At 38.8% G+C, this 10,721-nt stretch overlaps 2 protein-coding genes across 2 annotated transcripts in view; both read right to left on the bottom strand.

The window, feature by feature from the left end:
* Window positions 1-4,310, bottom strand: part of LOC104289539 (transmembrane protease serine 7-like) — a 22,016-nt gene extending 17,706 nt beyond the window's left edge. The window contains exons 1-6 of the mRNA XM_009888497.1: window positions 4,230-4,310; window positions 3,745-3,913; window positions 2,953-3,077; window positions 1,949-2,016; window positions 735-916; window positions 600-638 (exon numbers count right to left, since the gene is read on the bottom strand). Of these exons, the coding sequence (XP_009886799.1) occupies window positions 600-638; window positions 735-916; window positions 1,949-2,016; window positions 2,953-3,077; window positions 3,745-3,913; window positions 4,230-4,310 (664 nt within the window). The remainder of the gene's footprint in view (window positions 1-599; window positions 639-734; window positions 917-1,948; window positions 2,017-2,952; window positions 3,078-3,744; window positions 3,914-4,229) is intronic.
* Window positions 4,311-6,098: 1,788 nt separating this feature from the next.
* TMPRSS7 (transmembrane protease, serine 7) overlaps window positions 6,099-10,721 on the bottom strand; it is a 31,986-nt gene continuing 27,363 nt past the window's right edge. The window contains 3 exon segments of the mRNA XM_009888498.1: window positions 6,099-6,332; window positions 8,515-8,651; window positions 10,305-10,573. Of these exon segments, the coding sequence (XP_009886800.1) occupies window positions 6,162-6,332; window positions 8,515-8,651; window positions 10,305-10,573 (577 nt within the window). The 3' untranslated portion in view covers window positions 6,099-6,161.

Below are 10,721 nucleotides of genomic sequence, written 5' to 3'. Positions count from 1 at the left end.
CTGTGTCATCTTCTCCTCCTGCTCTGCCCAAGGAAGCACAGCGCCTCACCATCAGCTCGTCATACACTCAGCAAGCAGGAGGGAACTTGACTGCAGCTGCTACCATCTCTTCTTGAAACCTACTGCTTGCTTTGCCATTTTCTCTTCACCCCTCTCTATGGAATGAGAACAGTAAGAATATGAAGCCAATCTGGAATTGTGCTTGATATGGAGAAACCAGGCAAAGTGAATTAAAGCTCTAGTGTTCCACTGATCACAAACCATGAATAACCAAAATTATCTAGTCACAAGACAAATAAATTATGTATAATTTTATACAGTAGCTTTTTAAAAGATGCCAAGAAAAGGAGCCACAGGTCATTGGAATTCAGTGGAAACTATTACATTTCAATCAGTCTAGTCAGAACATCAGAACAGAAGCTGTAGGGCATTTTTCATCTCAGCCTTTATTTGAACAACAGGCGAGAGAGGTCCCTAGTCTGGTTTAGTTCATAGGCCCTACAGATATAAGAATAACTGGGAAACTGACATTTTTATGTTACATGACACCACCACCCCTCCCCCCGAAGTGATATTAGTTAGGATTGAACAATAATTACCTGATTTTAGCATCACATCATATTCTGTGGAATCTGAAACTGAAATTTAATAACTATCAGCTACACAAGCCAAAGACACAAACTGGAAAAAGAGAAATAGACAGAATAGATATTAAATGACAGGTACATTGTTACCAAAAAGCTCCATTGTAACGAGATCAAAATCTTCCTCCCCAGAAGAACTGAACGTGTGAGCTGCTTGTTTGCTACCGATTTCTTTTTGTTCTACTGGGGTTAATTTTTTAAGAGAAGCAACCATATCTTGTGGTGCCCAGAATGTATTCCAGTAGTAAGCTCGAAGTCCAGACTCTCCTTCACTGTGGAGGGGGAAAAAAAAAAAGCATCGTAAGTACATTATTATTTAGGATGTGCTTTCCACTTATCTGCATTTTTGGCTTTCACAGTTTCATAGCCAGTTGAAGTGCTGTGCAAAAAGTTGCAGCTGAACACAGTGGCAATAAACTCTCTTGTTTAACACTTGTTTTTTCTATACAGTAGAAATATTTCAAAAATATGCTGCTTAAACAGTAACACACTGAGACTGAAAACTACACCTCACAGAAAATTCTTGCAATCATTTTTATGGAATTGGATGTTTCCATCACTGCTGCATAATTATACACTTTTAAGACCATATTACAGTTCTAGACACATTTTCTTTAATATTTTTAATTGGGTCTCACACCATATGACAATATAATTTTATGCCCATAGACTGATACAACATTTCACACAATTCTTGTTAAAATAAATAATCTGTATGTGTGTATATACAAAGTATTGCTTAAGTGATTTATAGAGACAGTCTATCACACACTTCCTTTCAAAATGGCCTATGGACTGACCTTCTAGAAGTTTTCAAAGCCTGTCAGGATAGTAGTAGCCATTTGCTCAATGTATTTACATTTCTGACCAGGAGTTTAAGTAGAGTGTTCTGCCCAAATTTATACCTTTAAGTTTTGTCTTGAGAAATTAAAAAGGAACTTCATTTAAACAGACAAAACCAAAATTACCACTTGCAGAGTGTTGATAAAAAAGCTGAACTGTGATTTTAAAAATCAAAAGTAGATAAGTAAACTACAAAGCAATCCGTAAACAAGGCACGATTAATCAAACTTGATTTCTCTCTCCGAGTCTACAGGGCAAGACAGAAATCACACTATTAGCTTAGCTCTTAGTTCACATACTTAAAGGCATTTCTGCATTTTTTATTCCCTAAATATTTCATTTCTATTTCATTCCCTGAGATCTGCATATTCTCTCACATGACTAATTTAAAATGCATGAAAAAAAGTAAGAAAAACACAACAATATCTCAAATTTATACCATATGCTGGAGCAGTACCTACCTGAAAGCAGCTACTACAGACCTCAAGTAGTACTTTCCCAAGCAGGAAGACTTGTATGTTTCTGCAAACTGACAGTTAAATAATGGTAAAAGAAAATGTAAAGCATTACATTTTAGTGTCAATATGTCTTTAGTGTCATTCTCTTATGCTAGAAAGCATTTGTCTTTTTCTTCCTTTCCTCTTCCTCACCCTCCCATATTACAAGCACTATCCATCATTGTCACAGAACATATCAAATAAGGATCATAAATGCGCATTCACTTCCACTAAAAAAAAAAAAAATAATTAAGTCATATCACATTTCAAGACCATTGAGATAGGTCTTGTTAATTAGCCATGAAAAAGAAGCCTTTATGAATACATTTACATTTTTGTTTTAGTCTTTAAATTTCTGGCATATAATCTGACCATGAGCAACTTGTATTGGCTGTGCACAAAGCAGCTTTGAGACACTAGATGAGCTCTTTTGGGAAATGCAGGCTAACAGAGAACTGCTTTGTGTTTAAGACTGCTGTTCACATGTACTCAGGAAACAGTATTGATCTCACAAATAGGAACTCACATAAGAAGTGCAAGAAAGCAAGCATTGTTGTGGTTGATAAGGTAAAACAAAACAAAACAAGAAGTTAAGCATTGAATTGGAGATATAATGAAAAAAAAAAATCAAAGAGAAAAATGTACCAAGGAAGAGTGTTTGAGTAAAGTAAAACAAAACAAAAACCACACTCCTAATTCCTTTAAGAAAAAAAATTTATCCATGACCTTGAAAACTCCAGGTTTTATTACCTGGAAAATGTTAGCCTTACTGTGACACACACAGCCCCAGCTGTCTAGCTACATTCCTAACACTGTACACCGCTGAGGCACTTGTTAGCTTTAAACTTACTATTTTGAAGGCAAAGAAAAGAAGTGACTAACTGGAGTCTTCTCCTCATTCTGTATGATTCTGTGTGATTCTGTAACAAATACTTCTAAATTATTGCTGTACTTATGTGGGAACTTACATAATTTTGGATTGCTTCTGCTTGTGTGAGGAATTTCTGTGACTTTGGATCATTGAGGTCATTTGTATAAGTCAAATTAGGAATTTCTACACTTCCACCAATATAAATAAAGGAGAAAGCTGGAGCTGAGAAAAAAGAAGATAAAGTTAGCACACCTAATGTCAGTACAGAAAAGTTTCCAAAACGAGAGGCTTGCAGAAGCATGTATTTGTCCTTGACATCTGTAGGTACTAGCTCTTAAGAGAAACGTGCAGTAATAGCTAGAGCACTGAGTCAGTCCCATTGACAAAATAATGCCCGAAAGAAAAGGAGAGGAATGAGGTACAGGCTCAGACAAACATCTCTACTAGGAAGCTTTAATTGCTAAACTTCCATTTTTTGCTGCGCTGCCCTCCTCAAGAGATATGGTTTTAATGGCTATGTTTTGAGATCTGGGAAAGAGCATACATAAGTTAAGTAGCTATTCTCTCTTGAAAAAGTGAACAGAAGAGAGACAGTTAGTTCCTATAAGTTCTTGGAAAAGATGGCAGTTATAATAATGATAGCATTCACAAGCAGAGACAAAAATTTAGAGATAGAATACATACCTTCATTATTCTTGTACAACTCCAACTGCTAAATATTGTGCAAATTTTTTTTTGCTTTAGCAAACACATTAAGGAGAAGGGAAATTCAGTTGCTGAGAAATACATTACGTGCTTAGCTGCTTAGTGCAGAGCTTTTCGTACTAATCATTCACACAGTGCAAAAAAAACCCATCCCATCCAGACCATGCTGGGGAGTAACACTTACAGGATGAATAGTGCAGGACTAGCACGATTACTGTAACTATTAAAGAAACTATAGGTAATATTCCTAGAAGCCATCTTCTCCAGAAACACAGCCTTATCCATTTGAAGAAACAGTACTTCTGACACAAGCCTTCTCGGTAGGATGGGCAGTAGCGAATCTGCGGACTTTCCTAGAGGAAGACATGGGAAGGCATCAATTAGTAAGACAACACAAGAAGAGCTATTGTACCATATTTTAATATATTTATCCTTTTAGTTTTTAAAGAGGTTTCAACTGAGGTAGCAACTTTCATGTTACCAGCTACGTCACATACGAAACCCGCGTGTTTGTGATACACATTTCAAGCTATGTAAGTGGGGGAAAAAATTGCTAGCGCTTTAGTTAGGAGCAATTTGCATATGAAGAACAGGGATCAATATACACCAAAGTGAGCAGAGAGATCATTTACTGCATTTCTGCTGTAAAGCTTAACCGGTGTTTCTTACCTGCACTGCAGTCTGCTCAGAGTCATAGGGAGCTTGTATGCTGTACACAGAGACCTGGCTGGAGGGGAAAGCCCGTATCATGATGCCTTGACAAATGCCTTCTGACAAACCTAATAATAAAGTCTTAAATGAACCTCATTTCTTAAACACAACCCAGAATAGCATACTGCCTTCCCCGCCACGCACACCAAGCTTCTCTCATTTCACCTTTGCCATACTGCTTGAAGCTGGAGCCAGCTGATCTGCAATCAAAGAAGGTGGGGAGGAAAAGTTACCGTCACTGTAACTCTTTGTTTCCCTAACTGGCTAAGTAGGATATTGATCCCAACGTTTGAAAACATCTCACTTACCTCCTTCTTTCAGAAATGCAAGAATAAGAAATAATTTACGACACAAAGTGAAGGGCATGCAAGCAATTTACAGGTAAAAAGTCCCAGAGCAAGGCAAATGAAGCAACTTCTAATGAACGCCTGCTGGAATCCACAGAAATATTTATGAGAGAGAAGAAATGAACAATTCCACAGACCACCTGAATTTGCCATCCTCAAGCCAGTACCACAGAATAAACGTAACTGCAAAGCAATTCACATTCATATTTCCTGTTTGGAATTAAAAACACTTTTAAGTCAGCAAACCAACAAGTTCAGGGTATTCTGCATGTAAAATAAGAAAATCAAGGATGTGTGTGGGAAAACAACATATTTTCTACATGGTCGGGGAGAGGGAGAGAGAGAGCATGTGCACAAAGAACAAAACCTGGAAAAACAAAACAGGCCCAAGAAACCTCAGCTCCAGAAAACAGAAAGTGAACAAACAACCCCAACACCAATCACATGCAGACTACAAAAGGGATTAATGGAAAGCAATCCTCACAGCTCAGGAATGTAAACCAGAACTGTAGACAGACTGCTTTGTTCAAGTCCTCTTTTTTCCAACAGCCTATCATCTCAGCCACACACGAAACCTGCTGAGTGACTGATACTTTGCCCCCTCCTTCATGGAAAAGAAACCCACAGAGAAAGCCTAGAGGAAATAAAACCTCTTTTGCATCATCTCAAAAATTTATATCAGTTTTTTTTTTTTAAACTATATACAGTCAGAGAACCTAATTCCATAACAATTTAAAATACGTCTCAGAGGGCAGGAAGCATTGGTTTTACTTGAGTAAGGACAAGATCTTTGCAACAACACACATCGTGATATTTACTCATCTTGATAAGGTTGCCTGCAGATAAAGAATTCAAATTCTCATGTGGATGAACTGCGAATAATCTTGAATACGGGGAAATTAAGGCAGGAAATGAGTTAGTCGCTCCAAACAATGGAGTTAATTAAAATGGAAGTTGCGGAAGGAATAAGAGTAACATTCTCTCCCATCCTTAACTGCAGAACTTCTGATCTCCAGGAATGAGAGCCCTACACACCTGAGAGGACTGAATTTGCAAGCCCTCCTCTCCCTCTCTCTCTGTCAGCTATTCTTGCTGAAGGAGGTGGGGAAAGTAGGATTAGCAAGAGTACTAACAGTTGATTGCTACTTCATAGTTGCTACTGCACATCTCAGAGGAAATGACTGAGTAAGGCTAAGCTCTGTCTCTAGGTGGTCAATTGTATCTTCAGCTTCCTGACAGATGATTGCACATGCACTTAGTTGGTGCCTGGAAAACAGACACAAAGTTCCAGCAGTTTATTTTTGCACCTCCTCCTGTGTCTCCAGATATCTGCATACAACCACTACTACAAGATCAGTCTCTTCCTCTTTCACCAAGGCTTGGACAAAGGGTATTTGTTACTTCCATATGCGTACTCCAGAATCAAATATTGTGTCAGCAAGGAGACGTGCAAAGAAATTCCACCAATGAACAGTTTTCTCAAATATGATTTTTTAATGAAGATATACAGACTTTTTTTTTCCCCAGCAAAACTGTTTTCAAGTTACAAGACTGAAGGCACATATTTGTGAATCCATGGTGCAAAATTTGACACTCTTGTGTAGACACCAGGGAAATTTGGTCTTCCACATCCATAACCCCAGCTAACAATGCCAGTCAAAAACCATTTTCCATCTCCGTTGCTTTGACATGTCAATGGTCCACCAGAATCACCCTAAAAAAGAATTTATTGAGTTCTATGTGTGTACAATACAGATTATTAAAACTGAGACAAAAGTCCACAGATGTTTTGCCTTAGTAATTCTAACAGTGGTTATATTTTCCCATTCACATAGTTCAAATCATCAGATAGATAACAGGGAGAGGTTTTTTTCTTGAAGCAGGTGTGATTGCATAGTTGTACCAAAGTTTGGTATTTCACAAGACAGAGTGCTAGCTCTCACTCTTTAAAAACACCAATAAAGATACGACATTTCATGGACTAGGTTTAAAACTCATAATTGGCTTTCTAGCCTCAAACTTACAGCTTAATCCCAAAATCTGCTACTTAATATGTGTGTTCATTTATGTGTTACACACCTAAGGACTCCAAAAAATAGTAATTTTTTTTTTAAAAAATGAATAATTAAAATACAATTACAGTAATTAATAATGATATAACTTCTTTCAAATTAAAAGTAAAGGGAAACAAATTGGATCCCTCAATTTATTTGAGTTTTTTTATAAAGAAGGAAAAACACTAAGTGTTGTCCTCTAGTGCCACAAGCCAGCACATAATGTTTGGGGGCACACAATGTCTTTGTAATTAGGGCAGTTAAAATGAAGTATGATATAGACTTCAAAGTTTTATTCAGCATGGCATAATTCCATAATACAGGACAAAGCAAATAGTATTCTTCCCTTATATTGTATTCTTGTAGAAATACATTGGCAGATGTTCAGGAAAAAAAAAACCATATGCCACAATTCGAGGAAAATGTCTTTGACCCAGCTTATACTTTCTTGTAAAACTCTGCTGTAGACAAAATCTCTCTGAAAAATACAGCTAGTAGCAAATCAAACTTTACCAAAGCATTGGATGTAACAAAGGACTTCCAAAAGCAAAAGGTGAGTCAGTAAAATCTAAGCGTTGTGCAAGAGAAGTGCCTTCCTTCCAGACATATATTTTGCTTTACTTTATAGAATCTTAGGATATGCAGGTTCGAGGGGATGTCAGGAGATAATCTAGTAACGCCACCTGCACCTCAAAGCAGAATTATCTTGAATGCCTCAGAAAATTATTAAAGATTTAACTTGGATCTTTTCTTTTTGTCATCCTTGGCAATTAAGATTTTGCATTTGGAGTCTAATTTTCAACCTTTTTCTTTAATTTCTGGGACAAAAGAAAGGTGGAATACCAGCATTTTTCACAACACAAATCTTACACTTCGATCAGCTCTAACAACTGCCAGATGCAGTCACACATTATTTGCCCTTACAGAAATGCAGCCAAAGGACTTGTAAATTATGCTTTATCTTGGCTATACCTTGAGTGGCCAGTCAGATAACTGCAGAAACAAATTCTCCAGTTAGTGAAAATTGTGCTTAATGTTAATGGTCTGGCTAATCTCTAAAAAGCAGCTGGTGCATTATACTCCCTCAGAAAGCCCTCAGACATTGCTTGCTCTGAGAGCCATTGTGGTCTCTCTCACCTTTATGTGGACCGGTGAAAGCTAGAACAACTTGAAGATTTCAGATCTCCATCATAAAAAAAAAAATAAATGTAGTTTTACTACTATTTTAGCATTAAATTTACTACTAGTTTAGTAGTAAATATAAATGGTTTATATAAGTTCTATATAATATAATACAGTATATATTACACAACATACATAAAATGATATATTACATAAATACATATCATGTATGTGTATATATTTTTACTACTATTCATTAGAAGTAAATTCTGAATTTCATGTTTATTATCTTTCAGGATTGCAAGATCAGAATATCACACATTTGAAAATTTATGCCTAGTAGTCTGCATCTCATCAGATAGACCTGGAGGGGCTGGGAAGGGGAGATCATGAAAAGAGACAAGCTGGTTTCTCAGCTTTTTCTTCAGCTGAGGCACTCTTGTACCAAAAATTGCCTGACTTCAACTTCCTATTGGGACTTGCAAATTGCCTGGCCCTTGGCCTGCAACCAAACATTAGTGGTGTTACTCATGCACATAAAAGCAGCAAAACTCTGAAAACACCTAGATGACAGATTTGCTGATAGGTAACTGTCACGTTGCTGTTTTTCAGAACTGAAGTGTACGGACCACAAAGCGGTCTGCCAGTCAGTTCTTACACCTCATCATGCAACAATGAAAGACAAGATAAACTTTATGTGAAGTGTGCCAAGATACATACTTTGCATCCATCTCTTTTCCCAGACATTAGTCCAGCACAAAACATCCTAGATGTGATAATCCCATATGTGGAATGACATAACGTTTGGTCAATAATTTCTACCTCTGCTTTCTGAAGAATTGCTGAACCTTCATCATCTGGAAAATAAATTGAAAGAAGGATGATTCAACAGAGCTTAGCATTTTACTCATCTATTTAAATACAAACCAAGAAGTCTTCAGAAAATATCCCCAGACACTTTTGACCTCCAAGTTATTGCAGATTCCAGACAACTAACTGCAACAGCAAAGAAGCCATTTTCTAAGTATCAGGCATTTGTGTAATGTGATTGTGGTCCTTTGGCTGCACCAAACAGTATAATCACTAGAGGGGATTTAAAAGGGAACAGGATTTTACAATGGTATTTGGATCATCGCAAGACAGATTTGCAATTAGGGTAGCGTCTCTGATGGTGCTGGATCTCAAATTCAAATTATAAATCAGAGTTATGGAATACAAATTGCTCTTTTGGCAGTTTAAAGAACCCAGACATAACTCAAAATGTGGTCCTCGCTGTCTGAAAGTTTTGGTAAAACACCTCTTTTCTATAAGATACGTGCTTCCAGAAAAACAGAATTAAACTGAATTGTCCCCTCCTTTCAACGCAGCAGCTCTAATAATATCACCAGGTGATCCTCTCAAAATCTGGATATAGCCAAAGAAACTCCACCAACATATTCAAGTATGCAAATGCTGGTTTACATCATGAAACTTTGTTTCAAGATTTGATAAAGATAGTATGTAATAAAGTATACCTAAAAAAATACTTAAAAGATTGATTTGGCAATGAAATTGTATAAACCAATTAAAGGAAAAGAGGAAAAAAGGGAAAATAAAACCCTTTTTTTTCATTTTTGAGGCGTCACATATACCTTTCAAATAACCAGCTTTTAAATTTCACAGGTGACTAACCAGCAGGCCCAACGAGAGACACCACACCACAGGTCCGTACCACCATCCTTTCCTGGTAAGGTGGTTGCACGTAATTCGCAACCACATATTCTCCCACAGCTGTTTACAGAGAAGCTGAACGGAATTTGGCAGGTGGCAATTCTGGCTCTGAGCATCGAGTTAAAATGCTGGAGGCTAACCACCTGCCACAGCTTCGCACCACGCGTTTGCCTCTCCTACTTTCCCTGAGAGTGGCAGGGCGGCTGGGCCAGCACAGTGCCAGCAGCCCCGAGAGGGCAGACGAGGCCAGGCCAGGGAGGGACGTGGGAGGGCCAGGCCTAACTCTGCCGAGAAGGCAGCCTGCCATTACAAGGGCGGCCATTTTCTCAATGGGGTGGCCATTTTGTCAAGCTGCACTCCAAGGATGGAGCTGCCACCTTACAGTCAGGGTCGGCGCCACAGGGCTGTTCAGCCTTCAGAGGCTGAGGGCAGGAGGAGGGAGACTTAGCAGTTTCATCCTCCTGCTGCAAGCAGCAAAGGGTCCACTGAGGTGTGCTAACACACCTCCACACACAGGGGAAACACAATACCATGTTACTTTGGAGTAAGCGTAGCTCCCTGCAAGTCTTGGCTAACAACAGGATCACACAGGACTTCCAGATCCACAGGAACAGCAGCCGATTTTCCTGAGCATATGAAGGTATGTGCACGCAGGAACAACTTCCACAGGACAGTAAATTCAAAACATTATGATTTTCTACACAACTCAGCAATGCAAGAAAAGCAGGTGTCCTGCGCACACGTGAAGGCTGCTGTTTGCCTGGGAGCAAAAATAGCTCTGCTGAAGGTATAAAACTTACCCGCTTCCTGCTTTTGGCCCCAACCTGTTATCCAGCACTTGTCACCACGGCGGACTTTGTGCGAAAATGGAGGCACGCAGATGGGCTGGATGACATGGCTCATTGTGTCTGGCCATGGCTGGGTCAGCTGCAGCAGTGCAATGTCGTAGTCGTAGTTCCTGCTGTTGTAGTATTCGTGGACTATGATCCGTCTCACGGCAGATACAAACTTTGCGCGGCCTTGTGTTTGCATACCCAGGTGAGCACGCCATGCTCTGGGATCAGCCAGCCTGGTTGGGAGAAAACAAACAAGCCATGTCTTCAAACAGTACCCCAAAACACACTCCGACAACAGGGCAGGTGAAAGATGACGGCACATCTCAATGTAGTTCAGACTCTGGAAGTTAAAGGTGTTTGGGGACTCTGGTGAAGTTTGGG

Source organism: Charadrius vociferus, unplaced genomic scaffold (genome assembly GCF_000708025.1).
Source record: "Charadrius vociferus isolate BGI_N301 unplaced genomic scaffold, ASM70802v2 scaffold487, whole genome shotgun sequence".
NCBI lineage: Eukaryota > Metazoa > Chordata > Aves > Charadriiformes > Charadriidae > Charadrius > Charadrius vociferus.
Note: the sequence above shows the minus strand (reverse complement) of the source record. Positions and strands in the feature narration are given on the sequence as shown.